This window comes from Adiantum capillus-veneris, chromosome 6 (genome assembly GCF_014529385.1).
Source record: "Adiantum capillus-veneris isolate H3 chromosome 6, ASM1452938v2, whole genome shotgun sequence".
In the NCBI taxonomy this organism is placed as follows: domain Eukaryota; kingdom Viridiplantae; phylum Streptophyta; class Polypodiopsida; order Polypodiales; family Pteridaceae; genus Adiantum; species Adiantum capillus-veneris.
In genome coordinates this window covers 170,530,163-170,550,692 of record NC_140936.1, presented here as the reverse complement: position 1 = coordinate 170,550,692, position 20,530 = coordinate 170,530,163, and the positions used below count along the sequence as shown (strand labels likewise).

Genomic DNA, 20,530 nt, shown 5'->3' with positions numbered 1-20,530 from the left:
GCTCATGAGAGTCTCCACCCCTCAACTTTGAAATGTGGAAGAACATCATTATTCCTGAGGTGAAAACAAGAAATCACAGAAGTGTACTCTCAAAAAACGTCAAAGCTAGCCTATTTTGTCCCTGGAGACGACCATTCACAAGAAATCACAGAAGCCTACTTTTAAAACACCTCAAAGCTAGCCTCTTTGTCACAATCATAAAGAGTCTCATCCCCTATAACTTTCAACGATGAAAAAACTTCAATGCATTGTTCTCCACAATGAACATTCGCATGAAATCTTTGTAAAGCATATTTTAGCAACAGAAATCTTCACCCCAAAAAGAACAAACTCTGATAAAACACAAGCCTAACACCTGAAGAAAAGAGTTCAGTAGTAGGGGATGAAAGAAACGAATTCCATGAGTGTCTCTCCATATGACTCTCATAATAGGAAGAACAAGAGACGACACTTTATTGCTGGATTACAATAGTCAAAGACGCTCCTCCTTCTGTGCCCCCTGTCCCACATTATTACAAAAAACCCGGTACGAGGGCCTGTAGCCTTTACATGCACTAGAAAGTGCCTCAATTAAAAGCTGACAAAATTCTCAATGTGAGTGAAGAGATCTTTAAATTGGTGAAAAAGAGACAAGGAAATCCCCTCCTCCTATTCAAAAAGGCATGATCCACTACAGCATCAGCTCAGAGACAATGTATTGCACCTCTTACCTCCAAGTACACACAGACCTCCATTATTGTCTCTTCAGCGAGGCACCCTTAACCCCTCCTCATAGGATTAATGTGACAGGGTCCTCAATATAGCCCTTAAAAGCACCTAGCCACCGAGCACCTATAGCCCCTGTTATACACAATTCAATAAAGTTAAGATTGCTTCTCTGACCTGTCGCTTTGAAAACCATAGCAATCCAAATTTAATGCGTGCCAAGGGGACAATCATTTGTGCAACTCCAGCATAAGTTTGAACAATAAAGCTCAGCCAGAACAAAGAGGTGCAGGAACTCACCATCCACAACCCTGTGGTCACAGCTCAATGTTGCAGACATGTATGTGGCTGTTGTGAACCCACCTTCCGAATCACTCACGACCCGCTTGTCAGCTGCAAGAAACACATTCACGCATGACAAGAGTATCAGACTCAAAAAAAGCGAATTTCAGTAGTGGACAAATATTGGACCTTCCACTACTTTTTTTTGAACCAAGTGTCAACCTATTCTAATGTACAATTATTTGAGACTTAGAAGAAATACAGGAAACTTGGAAATTAGAATTTGACCACTTCATAGACAAAGAACTTTACTTGTTCCCACTGCAAGAATGCACGATTGAGGTGGATTGATGATGGCACAGAACTGCTTCACTCCAAAGGGCCCACCTAAATTAGAGACTGTGAACGTTCCTCCCTGAAGTTGCAACAAGCAGCTGTGTAAAGATTACGAGTAGCACAGAGGGTTGACACTAATCAAAAGAATAAGCTAAAAAACCTCATAGTCAGCAGGTTTTAAGCTGTTCTTCTTGGCTTTTTCAGCTAGGGTTTTCACGTCCTCTGCAATAGCTGCCAGACCCTTCTTGTCTGCATTCTGGACCAAAAACAAACCCTTGGACTATCACAACCCATCCATGACAATCACAACCAATCCATGCCCAGTTTTTTCAGAGAATGAAGACTCCCATACCTGCACAACTGGCACAAGCAAACCAAAGTCTGTTTGCACTGCGACACTAATGTTAACATTGTGGTACCTAATAGTGATTCCATGATCACTGAAAGTTAGCTGAAGTAATTCGCGATGGAGAATCTACTCATAAATGCACCTTGTATGTTTCAAGTACTTAATCATAAGAACCCTTACTGTCGTATATATTCGTCTGTCCAGGAGCTGTTACACTCTGGAACCTTTCTTAATGCCATTGCTGCTGCCTGTAAACATACAGGATCAGGAAATTATCCTAAAAAAGTCTTCTTTCCAACTTGTGGACCACAGATCGTCCCCCCTTTCATTAATTCAATACCCGTCAATCTTCCTAACTTAATACAGGCTTAGGAGTGGCTGTCTTTACCTTCAAAATGAAATCATTGATCGAAATCCTCTTGCCACCTGATGCTTCTTGCAGGGTATTCAGCTTACTCCTCAAACTAAAGTTGGCCAAAAATGCAACACACTTTAGTGACATTCCAAACATAAAAGACCAAAAGCTTTTCACAAGATAGATGTACTTACGCCATTAGATTATCTACTCGGGTATCAACTGTGAGATAGTAATGTGGAATTGTTTGCTTAGATAGCAGAAGCCTTTGCGCAGTGATCTGCAAACATGACATTGTAAAGTCATTGTTAATGCCAGAAATAAATCCCAAGCACCAATCAACCATTGACCGCAATTTGCTTTACTCTTCTGATTTGCGTGTTTGGAATATCTGTGAAGTAAAGAGACTGAAGGGGCTTCTCTGATGACTTCTGAGGTGCTGATGTGGCACCAGATGCTACCAACCAACAAGAAAGTAAGCTGTTATCAACAAATAAACCGAATGTGAATGCTGTATAAAGGAATTAGTAAATTTACGTGCTAGCACCTATAAATTCCTCAACATCAGCTTTTACAATGCGCCCATTTGGACCAGTACCTTTCAAGCTAGTCAAAGGTACCTGAAACAAAATTGAGCCACACAAATTAGATCCATACATAGAAAAAGAACAATGATTTGTGAAGCTTCATTTTGGTGTAGCTAGAGCAATGGTAAGAGACAAAAATACATTTTTCTCCTCTGCTATCTTTCGGGCTAGCGGACTGGCAAGCACACGATCATCTGAGCTAGACTTTGTTGATTCCGACTTTGATTCCAGAGGCTCGGTTGGTGGTGGTGCAGGGCTGGACTTCGGAGCTTCTTCCTCCTTAGGACGTGGTGGATCCTCCTTAGGAGGAGGAGCAGAGGAGCCGCCACTTGCAGCCTTATAATCTTTAAATTCAGCAATTTCCTCTTGAGAATCGACTACAACTGCTATAGGCTGTTACACAAAAGCAGAAACCTAAAAACATCAGCATTACAGTCCAACCCCAGTATTGACCTAAATGGCAAGAGTTTGGAAACATGCACCACATAAAATACCTGCCCAACAGGAATGTCTTTGGACCCATCACCACAAAGAATTTTAGCGAGAAAACCTTCCTCCATAGCCTCCATCTCTAAGGTTGCTTTATCCTGCACGGTTGAAAAGAAGCTGTATCAACAATTTGCCTCAACTTTAGTAAGCAAAGAGCACTCAATTGCAATCACAAGTCCCAAAACCGTTGCTGACAAGCCTTTGGACACAAATTGACTGTAAGATTAAGAGCTTAATTGTAACAAACTTGGGCACCCCAAGTCTAGATTCTGTCGCGACACAACAGAGATTCCTTAAAAACAATTCACAATTTAAGAAAGAGAGTCGACAAGGCCCGAAGTAGTTCCGTGCCAAGAGAGATCGGCGCCCCTTTCGGTATTTCTTTTATATTAATCTATGAGCAAAGTACAACTTCCTGCAGGTGCTCGCTCTCAGACTCTGCATCCAAATGCTCTGAGAAGTGAGCCCCCCTTGGGTCACTTGTAAAGATTACAAGGGATGCTAAAAGCAGAGCCCCAAAAGCATGAAACTCAAAAGCAATTCAATCCCAAAAGCAACTGGTCTTCAAAAGCACCAGCGCAAATTGCGGAAATCCGTACAACCAAGCCACGTCAACAGCCAAGGTGAAACGCGGAAGTCCGTACATTCTGCCACGTCAACAAGTAAGCACAAATCGCGGAGAGCCGCACTGTCTACCACGTGGCATTCTGCCACGTCAGCATGTCTGTACAGTGATGTCCACGTCAACAAGGCTTGTCCGCAAAGTGATGCCACGTCATCAGTTTGTGACATACCCCCCTCTTGAAAGAAATGTAATCGCCCTCGATTACGCCTGCAAAACCGGCAGAGGCCATAAATCAACTCAATAGACACTGACTCTAGGTACCGACGCACTAGACACGACACATTTAGCACTTATACAAAGACGACAGTCACATGACAGGACATCACACAACATCACAAGACATCACATGACAAATCAATCACAAAAAATTCATTCTAAATTTGAGACCATGACTGCCAGCAACGTATTTAGTAATCGCATCTAGATCCAACCCGGACCTCACTGATGCTGAATTAATCAATCCTTATTGCGATCATGTCTATAGAGATTTATGAGACCGAAATGTTGCAGTCATTTCGTCTTTCAGTTCCTGCACTCAAACAAGTCAAATGAGAGAGTACAAATCAATCATGTTCTATTTCAGGAATTCTGTTTCATAAAGTCATACAGCAAAATATTGTCAGCCCATCAGTATCATTGAAACCCAAAGGGGACATCAATGACCTTATTCAATCGAGGTAATCTGTTGACAAAGGAGCGGAGTGACTCCCCTCTTGTGCAGTCCCTCTGTAGTAGATTCAACCTTGCTGAGTTCGAGGATCTATCTGAGTAGACGAAGCTAAACCGAATGCTTCAAGGTAAAGTTCCAAAATCTGAAGAGTATCTCTTAGGTCCTCCTCCATCCACTTCGCATCTAATGCCGGATAGTTCTTGAATTTAACCAAGAACCACCGAATCACTTTCCCTTTCATCTTTCTTTCCTTGTGTGCCAAAATCTGTTCAGGAAGAGTATCTCCTGGGTCTCTTTCACTTCGGGTTGCTCATCAGGCTCCCCATCAACTGGCACCTCACCTTTAAAAGGTTTCAAGAGACTCACATGGAATGCATTGTGAATCTTCCAAGTATCAGGCAGCTTGAGTCAAAAGAAGACATCATTTATCTTTTCTTTAATTTGGAAAGGGCCATAATATCTCATGCAAAGCTTTGGAAAAAGCCGCTCCTTTCCCTTTCGTTTCCTTAGGCGTGCCTTCTCAAAACGTAAGAGCACCCAATCGTCTTCCTTTAATATTCAAATCTCATCGATGTCGATCTGCTGCCTTCTTATGTCGTTCTTGAGATTTTTCTAAAGCCTCGTGGACCTTGGCAAAAGTAGTGTCCAAGTCACGTGTACTAGTCGGCTTCAAAAATCTTGTCTTTAGTGCTTAGAAAGGGTTGCACCTTCAATTATCTCAAATGGCGCCTTCCCCGTCAAAGAGTGAACCATGTTGTTGTAGGCAAATTCCACCAAAGGCAAAAACTTTTCCAATTGAGTCTTTTGATTAGAGAAGTAAGACTTCAATAAATCGAGTACAACTTGCCCATCTGTCTGCGGGTGGAATGATGACAAGAACTGCAACAGTGTGTCAATGTTCTCCCAAATAGCCCTCCAAAACAAACTCGTGAATCGGGATCTCTGTCGGAGACAATTGTTTCAAGCATGCCATGTAATCGAAAAATCTGTGCAATGAATTGTCTCGCTAAATGGTCCAGCTTGACTCTTTTCTTCACTGGAATGAAGTGAGCTTGCTTGTTGAATCTGTCAATGACAGTCCAAATGCCATCGCGCCCACTCTGTGTCTTCGAAAGATCAAAGATGAAATCCATTGCAATACTTTCCCAAGGGCGGGTGGGAATGGGTAAAGGCTGTAACAATCCCTGTGCTTTATGCTTGTCAAACTTGACCTTCTTGCATACTAAACAACTGCGAACAAAGTCATCCACATCCTTCTTGAGTCTCGGCCAAAAGAAATAACGCTCCACACCTTTCAAGGTGGTGTCAATGCCGCGGTGACCCATAAAAAGTGGACAATGGCACTCAGTCAAAACCTTTTCCCTCAACGGCTATGTAACACACAACATTGTTTTCTTCATCAAGTAGCCATCCTGTATGGAATACCCTGGCACTATCTCCCCATTCTGTATCCGAGTAAACACATCGGAAAAATCGAGATCGGTGGTGTACTGATCAACCACATCCTCGAAGCTTCTACGATGAATCGCGGAAATAGCCAAGACTAGGGGCTTCCGAGACAATGCATCTGTCACTAAGTTTTTATGTCCCTGAACATGGACAATCTGGAAGTGAAGTTGTGACAAGATGTTAGCCCATCGCATCTGCTTTTCCGAAAGCTACTTCTGTGACAAGAAGTAGCGTAAACTTTGATGATCAATAAAGACCGTGAAATCCGCTCCGAGTAGGTAATGTCGCCACTGAGTAAGAGCATGAATGATTTCCTATAGCTCTTTCTCATAAATCTGTGCTACCAATTCTGGCCTTGGAAACATTCTGCTTTCATAAGCAATCACATGGCCTCTTGTTGCTGAGTGTCCCAGGAAGTGTATCTCCGGCAAGAAAAACTCGCTCTTTTTGGCATTAAGAACTAATATGTGATCACGCAATGCCTAAAAGACCTGTGGCAGATGGTGTCAATGTTTTGCATCATCCTTGGAGAAAACTATAATATCATCAATAAAAATGCCCACAAAAGATCGATGCTCTCGGAAAATCCTATCCATCATTCGGTTGAAAGTCGCTGGAGCATTTGTAAGTCCAAAAGGCATCACCAAAAATTCGTATAAACCAAAGCTTGTCCAAAAGGCTGACTTGTAGACATCTCTCGGAGCGATTCTGATCTGATGATATCCGCTTTTCAAATCAATCAAGAGGATCCCTGAAGTCGGTCAAGAATACCATCGATCCTTGGAATCGGAATCTGTTCTTGATAGATGGAATAAAGTCACTGATTTCCCTTTGGGTTTCAGGGATACTGATGGGCTGACAGTATTCTGCTGAATGACTTTATGAGAGAAGTACTTCGACTTGGGATCCCTGAAAATGATTACTCGCACACGACAATGCTTGAGTCGAAAATCTCTATAGATATGACCGCAATATGGGATTAGTTAACCGACATCAGTGAGGTCCGGAATGGATCTAGTCTCTAGATGTGGTTACTAAATACGTTGTTGCTAGTCATGGTCTAAGATTTGAAATGAATGTTTCTGTGATTGATTTGTCATGTGATGTCATGTGCACTGATGTGACTGTCATCTTTGTACAAGTGCTAGATGTGTCGTGTCTAGTACCTCGATACTTAAGAGTCAGTGCCTGTTGAAATGGTTTATGACCTATGTTTGTTTTGCAAGCATAATCGAGGGCGATTACAATTCTTTCAAGAGAGGGGTATGTCACAAAGTGGCAGGACCACCCGGACTGATGACATGGCAAATGGTATGGATTTTCGAAATATGCACCGACATGCTAACGTGGTAGACAGTACGGATTTCCACGTTTTGCACTGACAGGTGATGACGTGGCAGCCTTTACAAATTTCTGTGAATTGCGCCGAGTGCTTTTCTAGCAGACTTTTGGAACAAGTTGCTTTTAAGACTTTTTGCTTTTGAGTTTACTGCTTTTGGCATCCCTTGTAAGAATAAAAGAGCCCTAAGGGCCTTACTCTTCATAGCATCTCGACGCAGAGTCTGAGAGCAGAGGACCCCTACGCGGGTTGTACTTTGCTCAAGATCTAATAAGTCTGACCAAAAATGCTACCTGCTTTGCAACAGAGGGCTAGAACCGGGGCGAATTCAGAAGCTGAAAACGCTAGTGATCCTAGCTGAATTTCTGAAGCTGAAAATGTTGATGCTCCTTGGCTGGAAACGCTGCTGGGATCTGGCTAAAAATGCTGATGCAGATTGGCTGAAAACGTTGTTGGGATCTTGCTGAAAACGCTGAGATGGCTGGCTGAAAATGCTGAGATGGCTTGCTAAAAAAGCTGGAAGGTCTTGCCGGGGGGGGGGGTCTTGCTAAGGAAGAATCGCTACAAGGCCTACTGCAAGATTGCCTGTGCTCTCTTTATTGTCCTGATTCTACTGAGTGACTGTCAGGTTTCTTTTATATTTCCTTAGCAATTTGCCATGCTTACTTTTCCAACGAAAGTCACTTATTAATAAATAAGTGAAAAATATGTATTTTGGGAAAAAGGGTTCTATGCTCTGTAAAATGCTCATGATGGGTACTGAATGCCATGCTAATGATTATGTTGTGTGCAATCAGAGGATATGCAACTAATCTAAGCGCCTGGACATGCACGGCCTAGGCACAGGTTCGCAAAGATGCCAGAACACTTTCTTGGCTGACCTGAACCCTAGACCTGAGATAGCTTGTCCACATGCACATAGGGTTAGATGTGCGCGTGACAGGCGTCAAGGCTGAAACTCAAAACGATAGATGCTTTGCTGGGAATCTGCTGTTGTGGCGGTACTACGGCCTGAATCTGCAATTGCTTCGCCGGACTAGGGCTGAAATGCAAAAACGCTGGCTGAAATCTGCTGAATTCTGAAAACGCTAGGCTGATCTCGTACTAGATGAGGAATCTCGCGAGGATCTACAACCAGAGGATGCGGGTTCTCGCGAGGCTAAGGCTAGGAACTGAAAACACTGGTGGTAGTGGCTGAAAACACTGATCTTCTTCTTCTTGAGAAAACGTTAGGGCTCTTGCTAAGGTGTTGCCTGACTGCTAGGTGCCTGCCTCCTTGTGTCCCTACTTCTACCGAGTGCCCAATGGTTTTCTTTTATAATTCTTTAGCAAATTGCCTTCCTTACTTTTCCAACAAAAGTCGTTAATAACTGAAAAATGTGTACTTTGGCAAAAAGGGTTCTATGCTCTTGCTAAGGAAGAATCGCTACAAGGCCTACTGCAAGATTGCCTGTGCTCTCTTTATTGTCCTGATTCTACTGAGTGACTGTCAGGTTTCTTTTATATTTCCTTAGCAATTTGCCATGCTTACTTTTCCAACGAAAGTCACTTATTAATAAATAAGTGAAAAATATGTATTTTGGAAAAAAGGGTTCTATGCTCTGTAAAATGCTCAATCAGAGGATATGCAACTAATCTAAGTGCCTGGACATGCACAGCCTAGGCACAGGTTCGCAAAGATGCCAGAACACTTTCTTGGCTGACCTGAACCCTAGACCTGAGATAGCTTGTCCACATGCACATAGGGTTAGATGTGCACGAGACAGGCGTCAAGGCTGAAACTGAAAACGCTAGATGCTTTGCTGGGAATCTGCTGTTGTGGCGGTACTACGGCCTGAATCTGCAATTGCTTCGCCTGACTAGGGCTGAAATGCAAAAACGCTGGATGAAATCTGAAAACGTTGGCTGATCTGCTGAATTCTGAAAACGCTAGGCTGATCTCGTACTAGATGAGGAATCTCGCGAGGAGCTACAACCAGAGGATGCGGGTTCTCGCGAGGCTAAGGCTAGGAACTGAAAACACTGGTGGTAGTGGCTGAAAACACTGATCTTCTTCTTCTTGAGAAAACGTTAGGGCTCTTGCTAAGGTGTTGCCTGACTGCTAGGTGCCTGCCTCCTTGTGTCCCTACTTCTACCGAGTGCCCAATGGTTTTCTTTTATAATTCTTTAGCAAATTGCCTTCCTTACTTTTCCAACAAAAGTCGTTAATAACTGAAAAATGTGTACTTTGGCAAAAAGGGTTCTATGCTCTGGAAAATGCTCATGATGGGTACTGAATGTCATGCTAATGATCCTGCTGTGTGCAATCAGAGGGTATGCAACTACTCTAAGTGCTTAGACATGCACCGCCTATGCGCGGGCTCACAAGGGTGCCAGAACACTTCCTAGGCTAACCTGAACCCTAGACCTAGGATAGCTTGTCCACATGCACATAGGGTTAGCAGTGCACGTGACACAAAAAAACAGTCATTAAACTCTCGCAAAAATGCTGACCTTTCTTTATCTAGCACACATAAATTTGACTGACAATTATCTGAAACATCACGGGCAAAAATCAATTACACACAAAGATGATTCTTAATTACAAAAGTGATAGCCGAAGCAAATACAATAGGGACAGACTCCCCTTTAAGCTTTACATCCGAAACATGAGTTTTGCCCCTATGCTGAAGGGTGATCGTTTTGCCGAAGACATCCAGCACGCCATGAAACCAGCCCGTAGGGCTGTAGACTTTGGCTTTCACCCGAAACTACAGGCTGTAGACTTTGGCTTTCACCCGAAACTTTACTTTAGACTTTAGGACACGGAGAAATTTTGTAAATAAAAACCTGTAACGGAAATTAACACTTCAAATGAAACCCGTCCTTGAAGCTAGAGCGCTACCAAGCATACGCCGACAACCTATTGGCCCCAAAAACTGGCGCCCCTTTCGGTATTTCTTTATTCTTAGAGCAAAGAAACGATCCGATCACTTTCACCTAACTCCCACCAAGCTGTCCAAACATGTCCATGGTTGTAATTGCAAGTTTTTGACCCAATTTTGCCAACATTACGGCGCAAAATTCTTGTAGGTGAAAAGTACACGCCTAGGACGCTTTTCCCGGCATTCTGGAAGCTTTACAGTGAGCTGCAAGTCACTTTCAGCGTGCTGTAATTTTCTGTTTTGCCACTGTTAGGTGCCTACAGCCCTGTACACGCATCCCAAAGCCTTTCCGAGACTCCCCTGGCAATTCCCTGCAGCTTAGGTGCGAAACCCTAAACCTGCAGAAAAACACAGCAGGCTGTAATTCTCTGTTTTGGATCGTTTTGGTCGGAGCGAGTATGCCTACGCGTGTCTCGGGTGCTCCCGCACGCAATGGAACAATTCCCCTTTGAAACGGACGAGTTTTCACGCGAGAACTCTCTCCGTTTTCACAATCCTTCGCGATGGAACTGTGCGTACCTGAGGGGGATTGGCAATTAGCTAATTTGGTTCCTTTTCAGAAGGCTCTTGCCTTGGCAAACGCGCATAAACCCTCAGAACTGTACATGGTCAATTGAGTAGCCCATCTAGTGGGGCATTACCATATGTGCCAAAGGGGAGATAGAGATACGCGAGAGCAAGTCATTGTGCTGCATGAGACAAGGGAGAAGGCAAGCTTTCTATTAAAGTTGTGATCACCTGCACCAACTACTCACCCACACATTGTAAAGCACTTAATGGGCAAAAATCAGCCCCCTCTCTTGAAATGGGCACCCCCTCTAGCTGATGCTTCTGGTAAATTGCTTCAAAGCCGCCCTGTGTCCAGTTTGCTTCTCTAGAGTTAATTCCTAGTACCCACCGACTTATAAGTGTAGTGAGGGGGCCTAAATGACTTCGAACTAAGCCTAGACACCCTTTTACTGCTCGGATTCCAGTGCCGACTGGCCCGATCATCTCATGGAGACCTGTGCTTCCCAACTGTGGGTGAAACTCTCGGTCGTCGGCCGTTTCACACTGCCCACGCAATGTTCGGCCATTTGTGACTTCAAAAAGAGGGTCCCAAAAAATAAATTAAAAATCATCAGAAAGAAACCAACACCTAAGGTTAGCATTTGCCACGTCCTCGTGATTAGCAATTGCCACGTCCTCGTGACAGCATACTTGTACGGGTAATATGTCTCCAGCCTCGCCACCCATAGTCTAGATTCCGAGTTTGGGACCGGCCGCCCACTTTGTCTGGGCGCCCTCATATATATTTCATTTATTTCTTGTTGGGTCGTGGGGATTTTTCCAGGCATTGCCCTACCTCCCCTTGGGCACCTATTTATGGGTCCAGGGGGATACCCACTTCCAACAATATCTGGTTATTGTGTATTGGGTCTTCTGCTCATGGTAGTCAATGGGGGGCTGATCCCTCCATCTTCACCATATCTTGCGTTTGTGTTCTACTGTCTCTCTCTCTCCCCTCTCTCACGCTTCTGCACACGTGCACTCTCACACTTATTAGCCTCCAGCAGCAGTTCAATAACTGGGTGGGACAGCAAAAATTTTACAGACAATATGGCCAATATTGCGACTTGTAAAGAGCTTCTCTTGCTAAACCGCACGCAGGTGGCAGCCAATGCAGGCGTAGTTGAAATTAGCAACAACAGTATACTGCAGCGTTGCTCTTCAGCAGTTGCATACGAAGCAGGGAATGCTGGTGGTGTGGATTTGAAGGCACAACAGTTACTGCTTCGGAGCTCCCTTCTTGCCAATAACCACGATTCGGTGGCAGATCCTATGCGCAAAGGTCCATGTACGCATCAGCTATCGGATCAAGTTCAGATGGTTGCAAATGGGCGCAGACTTCAGTTTGGTATTGTAGTCAGCACAAACCCTCATTTTCCCTTGGAGGAAAGCTACTCCAGGGCAAGCAATGAAAATTTATTCACGTCTTCTCAAAGGTCTTTTGTGCAGTAGGTGGTCGAGGTAGAAACTCCATATAGCAACTATAGTATGTACTATGCGGAACACGCCGAATGCAATAATCGCCAACGACGACTTAACATTTCATAGCGCAGCGCATACTGATGTTAATATATTGTCTGAGTGTGAAACCAATTTCGGCAAAGGATTGTACAGAATTTTTCTACTATTAAATGCATTTTGCAACCTCAAGATTCAAAAATTATTTTATTTAGTTATACACTCAATATATCATATATGTTGGGTGCTAAGCGCCCTCTTGTGCAAATGCATTCCTCACCGATGCTGCATCTTATCTCGGTTTTCTTGTAGAGATGAGTCAGCTTTCTTTGCATCTCCTACTGCCTTAGCATATAAGATCCATTACATCGGCAAAAATTCGAGGAGGGTTGTCTGGACAAAGGAGTTGGCTGGGGTGCTTGAGAAGGAGAGTTGCCCGCATGGGGTGGTGGCGGTGACATCGATTGGACTGAACATATGGAATCTGGTTGTATGCAAAAAAGGGCTAGAAGGCTTCGTGCCGCCACCTCAATTGCATCATTAACAGAACTACTAGTACCTTTGTCGTAAGCACTCGATTCTGCATCCTGTGGAGGGATCGCACCTTGACACCCTTCAAGTTGCATCTTTTGACTAGAGATATTTGTTTCTAATGGATGGCTATTGCGCCCCCTGCACGCGGAAAGTGGTTATTGGAGGCCCAAAATCGATGGATCTTTAAAGTTGTTTTTTGCTCATTATTGCTCAAAGCACGGGACTCACGGAAGTTCAGAAGCGGACGCGCAATGCACAAAACAAATCTATCTATTTCTCTTGAAAATGAGATCGATATCAAAGGCATCAATTGATCTTTTACAGTTGGTGACGAGCTTGAGTATACCGTCTCTATGGCCACAAAAACACGCTCATTACACCCTCACCGTCGGGCAATGTTGGAGACCCTAATTGAAACCCCTTGGAAATAACATACGTCAAACAAACTAACAAATTCGGAGTCGTGTTGCCTTGAATTGCACGTTGATGTGTTGAGAAGTATAACGTGGGGCATTTACAAGTTCTAGTTGGTCATAGCTTGCCACAATGCCTAGTAGGTAGCTGAATGCAAGGTAGTATGGGCTTCATAACTGATAGATATAACATCCCCGCCACTTTTTGGCTTTGTTTTGAAGGTGAATGACATCGAGCGGAACGCCACCCGTACTAATGCCCATGAGCGTCACGTAATAGTAGATGCCAGATGCGCATTTCGATTATTGATGAGCGGATTGAATTTGGTGCCTTCCGCTATGGGGACGCCAACCTCAAGGTGCCCATTATCATGTGCAGTTAGGAAGCACGATACATAACGTGGGTTAGTCAGCAAGGAGGCAAGAAGACATAATTCTGATTGGAGCAGCTTACAACACACACACACACAGAGAAGGTAATATTGATCAGACGACATAGAACACGAAGTTGCATCTGCATGTTTTGTGTATGACAGGGAGGACATATATTCACAACACTACACGTTCCAATTGCACAAGCGCGACTCCAGCTCGACAACCCTACAAGGTCCGTTATTTGCATCCAATTTCCCATGCGCATGTGCTTGCTTGGCGCAACACATAAACGCTACGGGGCAGGGCACTGCTTCCGCTTCTTATAAATTTTTAAAGAGACCACAGTGCTAGCTCTCCACCATACTTTTGTATGGCACCTCTGTATGACGTGCATTATATACTTTGCACTTTTAGTCTGTGACATTTCATTGCAAGACGATATGTTTAACTATTCACATTGCTTTTTTGTAGCTTGACTCAAATATCGGCAAGTAAATTGGACAATCGAAATGCAGCACTACAACATTGCAGGTCCGTAAAGCGCCTCAATTATTGTTGCAGTTCATTCATTCTTTATCTATTTGCTTGTTTTAGAATTTTTCGCATTACTTCCTTTGCTTCGGTTTATTTGGATCTCGTTTTCAGAACTATACACTCGATGTGGCATCAATTATTTAGACACTTAGTATGGTATCAATTATTTAGAGCTAAAGTAATATACACAAGGTGAATTCACTACTGTGATACACCACATGCATTCGTTACTTGTGTATTCACTACTGTAATACATCACATGCATTGGCTAGCAACCGTATGCAAAAAGTTGCGTGGGTAACTAACATGTGCAGACGTTGATCGATACTATATATGTCCTCATTTCTCCCGTACTAGGTGTCAGTATGAAGTTATCAAGACCTACAAGATTACAATTCAAGCGTTAATAAGCTAGGAAGCAAACTGCAGCTAACTTGAAACTAGCTTACCGTCCATATGCTAGGTCATGGTTTGAAATTACTGCATTGTATAAAGATTGGAGCATGCAATGTGACATCTTTGCTCACAAATCTAGAAATATGTCCCTCTTGCGCGGCAGAATACCTCACATATATAGCGATAAACGAGGTCGACAGACAAATGAAATACACTCTTTGTAACAGACTTGGACACTCCAAGTCAAGAATCAATCACAACAGCACCAATTAACCACTTCACACAGTTCACAGTTCACAATAGATTTGCACTGGCCCGGCGGAGTTCCATGCCTAGAGATATTGGCCCCATAGACTCGCGCCCATTTCGGTATTTCTTTATGTATTAATCAATGATCAAAGTACAAGAGAGCGGTTAGGGTTTCACTCTCAGACTCTGCGTCCAGATGCTTTGAGAGGTGAACCGAAAACCACTTATTTAAAGTTTTTACAAGGGATGCCAAAAGCAGAGCCCCCAAAGCTTCCAAATCAAAAGCAAAATTCTCTCTCTCTCTCTCACACAAGAGAGTTTTGGTAAAATAAAGCAAATAGCATCTTCTCTCTCTCTCTCTCATTGAAACCGGCCCGTGGGGCGGTAGGCATTGGCTATCACCCGAAATTCTTTACTTTAGACACACACAGAGTACTTTGCAAAGGTAGCTTGTAACGGGGATTAACACCTAAGTACACACACGGCTCGGAAGCTAGAATGCTCCGAGTGGACGCCGACAACCTGTAGGCCCCAAAATTGGCGCCCCTTTCGGTATTTCTTATTCTTTAAGAGAGGGAATAAAACCTGTGATCTCCTACGAGCTGCCCAACACAATCTAGGCTAAAAAACACTTGTTCTGGCCCGATTTCGGCAACATAACTGTACTAGGACACTTCACAGTCAGTATCCCCATGCAATAGATGACTTTCCCGACGCATACGGACACTTTGCAAAACCTGGCGAGAATCTGCAGCACGCTGAATTCTCTGTTTTTTGCCCCGAAAATGGACCAGTTCACCTGTACAACGGTCCCCTCGCGTCCCTGAACCTCCTGGGGTATTAGGGTCCCTTTACGGCCGAAACCCTAAACCTGCAAAAATACACAGCAGCCTGTAATTCCATGTTTTGGGCTCCGTTTCGTGCGCCGGTTGCATCTGTAGCAAGACCTCGAGCTCCCGCACCTGTAGGGTTACTTGCCCTTTGAATCGGACGAGATTTCTCACGTAAAACCTCTCCGAATTCACATGTACCTGCGGGGGATTAGCCGCTAGCTAATCCAGTACTTGTGCAAGAAGCTCTTGCCTCGGCAATCGCGCATGAACCCACATAACTGTACATTCGTCAAATGAAAAGCCCACTAGAGGGGCATGACATACTGCTCGTAGGGGAGAGAAGAGAGCAGTGCATAGCGTGCAGGGCATCACTCCTGGCACCGCACTGTACATAAGGGGGAAAGGAAGCACTCCATAGCTCTTTACTTGTGACAAAAATGCAAAAGGAGGCCTCTCCCAGAATAAAATTCAACGCCCATTTTTCTGCATGAGGCAAGTTCATGAAAAACTACCACTTGGCGCATTTACGAGCATTTGCTCGTTTCGGGTTTGCCGCCTAAAAATCTCCCGATTGGTCGCTCAGTTGAATTCGCGGCAGACTTGTAAAGTGTTCCCCTAGTCATACCGGAGGTAATGACGCGAACACATTTCGCGGCCCAAAATAGTAGTTCCCTAAATTTTAGGAAATGATTCCGTTGGCCTCCCTGTGGTCATCTAACCATCTATCCTCATTGGGACCGCATCCAAAAATGCAATGTGGCCCAACTGTCGGTTACTTTCTGTTGGTAGTCACACCTTGACTTTAGGCCTTTATTGAGTTCACTTCCTAGTATCCACCAACTTGCTGAGTGCGATGGGGGGACCTATATGATCTTGCTCTGAGCCTAGACATCCTCTTACCATACGAATTCTAGTGCCAACCACTACCCATCTACGAGTGAAACTACCGTTCACATTGGCCATACAATGTCCGACCGTTTGCTACTTCAAGAAGAGGGTCTCAAAAATAAAACAAAACCCATTGGAAAGAAACCAACAACTAAAGTTAGCACTTGCCACGTCCTCGTGACATAGTTAACAGCTGCCACGTCCCCGTGACATACCCCCCTCTTGAAATCGCAAACGTCCTCGATTGCATACCATAAATACACACCACTGATGATCTTGTGCTATCAACACTCTTTTATCATCGCATGTATCCGCAAGAAAGGTCATAACACATAGACACAAATGACTTAATGAGACCTTCATACTTTTGTCATTTCCATCTACTACACTGAATTCATATGTACATTTGATGTACTAGCTCTATCATTACCCCTCCTTTGCACACGTTGGGTTGGGGCATAAGTAGGCTATAACCCAAAGGCTTCAAGGTAAAGCTGCAATACATTTGGTGACTCTGACACTTCATGCTCTTCCATCCACTTTGCATCCATAGGCGGATAGTTCTTGAACTTCACCAAATAGCGTCTTGCAACTTGTCCTTAACTTTTCTGTCCTTATGTGCCAAAACTTGCTCAAGTACCAAGATCTCATCAAGTTCCTCAACTTGTGGCTGATCCTCATCTGGCATATCTTCTGGCACATCACCCACGAAGGATCTTAGAAGACTCACGTGAAACGCATTATGAATCTTCCATGCATCAGGCAATTTCAGCCTGTAAGCCACATCACTGATCTTGTCAAGCACTTGAAAAGGCCCTTAGTAAAGCATGTTGAGCTTAGGAAATAGACGTTCCTTGCCCTTCATCTTCTTTAACCTTGCCTTTTCGAACCTTAACAGAACCCAGTCACCAAGTGATAGTAGCAATTCACGACGGTGACGATCAGCAAACTTTTTCTGCTTTGCCTGAGTCTTCTCCAAGGCAACTTTAATTTTCTTATACATCTCATCCATGTCCTCAACATATCAATCTGCCTCAAAGATCTTGTCCTTTGTATGCAAAATGGGAGGAACCTTTTTGCCGCCTTCAACAATCTCAAAAGGTGCCTTGCCTGTGGACGAATGCACCGTATTGTTGTACGCATACTCAAGCATAGGCATATGCTGTTCCCACTTGCCCTTATTATCTGACACATAACATTTCAGTAGATCTAAAACAGTAGAATTAGCCTCTTCTAACTGTCCATCAGTTTGTGGATGAAATGAAGACGAGAACTTGAGCGTAGTGCCCATGTTCTCAAACAATCCTCTCCAGAACAAACTGGTCATGCGAGGATCACGACCGCTGATAGTCGATTGTGACATACCATGGTACTTAAACACATTGTACATGAACAAGCGTGTCGTCTGATTAGATTTTATCTTCTTCCTGACAAGGATAAAATGGGCCTGCTTGCTAAACCTGCAGATAATGGTCCATATACCATCATTCCCTGTTGGCGTTCTTGGAAGATCAAAGATAAAGTCCATAGCAATGCTTTCCCATGGCTTATCCGGAATTGGCAGTGGTTGTAACAACCCTGGTGCCTTTTGCCTGTCAAACTTGACCTTTTGGCAAACTATGCATGCTCGCACAAAGGCATCCACATCTTTCCTCAAGGTAGGCCAATAGAAGAATGTCTCTATCGCTTTAACTGTTGCATCAATGCCACGATGCCCTGCATACAGTGGGACATGACTCTCTCCATGACCTTATGTCGCAGTGGCCTAGTGACACAAAGTCTTCCATGCATCATCATAAAACCATCTCTGAGGAGGTAGTGCTCGTGATGTTGCCCCTCTTGTAACTACTCAAAGATCCTTGCAAAATCTTCATCAACAGTATACTGTTCCTTCATGTCATCTAGCTCATGATGATAAGGAATTGACACAGCTGAAATTTGTGGCTTTCTTGATAACGCATCAGCCACAACATTCTTGTTGCCTTCCACATGCATAATCTGGAAGTGGAACATGGAAAGAATGTTTGCCCATCGCATATGCTTTTCGGATAACTTTGACTGTGTCAAGAAGTATCCTAAGGTCTGATGATCTGTTTGGACAACAAAATCAGCACCTAAGAGGTAGTGCTTCTAACTAGAAAGCGCATGAATCACGGCCAGAGCTCTTTCTCATAGACTTGCATAATCCTCTCTCGCCCTTGCAAAATTTGGCTTTCATAAGCTACTACCCGTCCATCTTGCATTAGCATTGCTCCGATGCTAGTGCCATACGCGTCACACTTGACCACAAATGACTTCCTGAGATCTGGCAAAACAATAACTGGATCTGAAGTCAACTTTTCCTTTAAGAGACTAAAAGCTGAAATCTCTTTTTGGGTCCATCTGAAAGTGACCTCTTTCTTTTGCAAAGCGTGAAGAGGCGATGCTATCTCTGCAAATTTCTGATAAACCTTCTACAGTAGGAACACAATCCCAAGAAGCTTCTAACATCGTGTACAGTCTTCAAGTCTGGCCATGTCTTGATAGCTTCGACCTTTGCGGGATCCATTCTAGGACCATCCTTTGAGACTATGTGGCCAAGAAAGTGGATCTCTTCGAGGAAGAATTCACTTTTCTTAGGATTGACAAGTAACCTATGACTGCGCAGCTCTTCGAACACAATGGTCAAGTGACACCTATGCTCCTCTTCATTCTTCGAATACACTATCATGTTACCGAAGAACGTCCCAGCAAACTATTGATGCAAACTGAAAATCCGGTCCATCATTCTGTTGAACGGGGTAGGAGCATTTGTTAGGCTAAACGGCATCACTAGAAACTCATAAAGACCAAATGTCGTTCTAAACGCAGTCTTGTGCACATCCTCTGGCCTTATGGGAATCTGATGGTACCCACTCTTAAGGTCTATCCTGCTAAAAATTGCAACACCCTCTAAACGATCGAGAATATCATCAATTCTAGGAATAGGAAACCTATTCTTGATGGTATTCTTATTCAACGCACGGTAATCAATACACATGCGCCATGAGCCATCCTTCTTCTACACTAGGAGCACTGGGGAGCAAAAGGGTGAAGAACTAGGCTGAATCAGCCCCTTCTCTAATAACTCCTCAATCTGGCCCATAATCTCTTTCTATTGCGCCGCACTAACCCTGTAGGGAGGTCTATTTGGTGGGCTACAGCCTGGCACCAAATCTATCCGATGGTCCTCAGGTCTCTCTGGCGGCAATTGCGACGGTAATGAATCAGAAAAACAGTCACTAAACTTTTGCAAAAATGCTGACCTTTCTTTATCTAACACAGATAAATTTGATTGATCACTATCTAAGACATCACGTGCAAAAATCAAGTACACAGAAAGATGATTCTTTATTACAGAAGTGATAGCAGAAGCAGATACAATAGGGACTCACTCTCCTTTAAGCTTTACATCCAAGATGTGAGTTTTGCCCCTATGCTCTACAGTGATCTTTTTGTTGTAGGCATCCAAGACTCCATGCACTCAGAACATCCACGAGATCCCCAACAAGGCGTCACAACCTTCCAACGGCATGATGTAGAACTCTTCTATGTCCACATACGACTAAATATGTAGACGCAGTTTTCCAATGATGGGAGTAACGCACTCTGAGTGGCCAGGACATGCCAACCCTGCCTCTGCTGTGTACCCCATCTCTTCAGCTCTGATGCCCAGCTTCATAGCTAACTCTGGTGAGATAAAGTTGGCTTTGGCACCTGGATCAAAGAAGATGCGTGCCATCTGATCCCTAACTTTACCCCATGCCCTGCATAACTCACTGGCATCAGTGCTGGGCCTATCACCCACCAAGTCTAGCACTAAACCTGCCGTGGGTTTAGGCTTCTTGCCTTCCTGGTCTTCTTTATCCTCTGAGTCAGCTCATTTTCATTTGTGGACAATTGGTAGCAAAGTGACCAGGCTGCTCGCATATAAAGCATTTGTTCTCAGCCATTAGGACCTTCTTTTCCTCGAGCGACTTGCGCACAAAAGGCTTCCTTTTCTGTTTCTTTGCCTGCGCTCTAGAAGTCCCGGCTGAATCCTTGTCTTTGGTGGCCTTTTCTGACCCCTGTGACGCATCAGGAGCCGTTTTCACAAAGGGCTTCTTCGCTGAATTTTTCTTTTGCTGCCCTCCTTTGTCGTTGCTCGGAAACCCACTGTCCTCTCCTTTCAAC

At 44.0% G+C, this 20,530-nt stretch overlaps 1 protein-coding gene across 2 annotated transcripts in view; it reads right to left on the bottom strand.

Annotated features, from left to right (window-relative positions):
- Positions 1-429: 429 nt before the first annotated feature.
- Positions 430-20,530, bottom strand: part of LOC147456705 (dihydrolipoyllysine-residue acetyltransferase component 3 of pyruvate dehydrogenase complex, mitochondrial-like) — an 81,546-nt gene continuing 61,445 nt past the window's right edge. Inside the window, exons 6-17 of one of the 2 annotated variants that reach the window (XM_086515149.1) lie at positions 3,109-3,201; positions 2,756-3,007; positions 2,575-2,647; positions 2,393-2,484; positions 2,222-2,307; positions 2,061-2,136; positions 1,853-1,920; positions 1,676-1,742; positions 1,484-1,579; positions 1,300-1,402; positions 1,006-1,098; positions 430-840 (exon numbers count right to left, since the gene is read on the bottom strand). In XM_086515149.1, coding sequence (XP_086371275.1) covers positions 770-840; positions 1,006-1,098; positions 1,300-1,402; positions 1,484-1,579; positions 1,676-1,742; positions 1,853-1,920; positions 2,061-2,136; positions 2,222-2,307; positions 2,393-2,484; positions 2,575-2,647; positions 2,756-3,007; positions 3,109-3,201 — 1,170 coding nt within the window. In that variant the 3' untranslated portion in view covers positions 430-769. The remainder of the gene's footprint in view (positions 841-1,005; positions 1,099-1,299; positions 1,403-1,483; positions 1,580-1,675; positions 1,743-1,852; positions 1,921-2,060; positions 2,137-2,221; positions 2,308-2,392; positions 2,485-2,574; positions 2,648-2,755; positions 3,008-3,108; positions 3,202-20,530) is intronic. The other variant, XM_086515150.1, reaches the window with a different exon arrangement.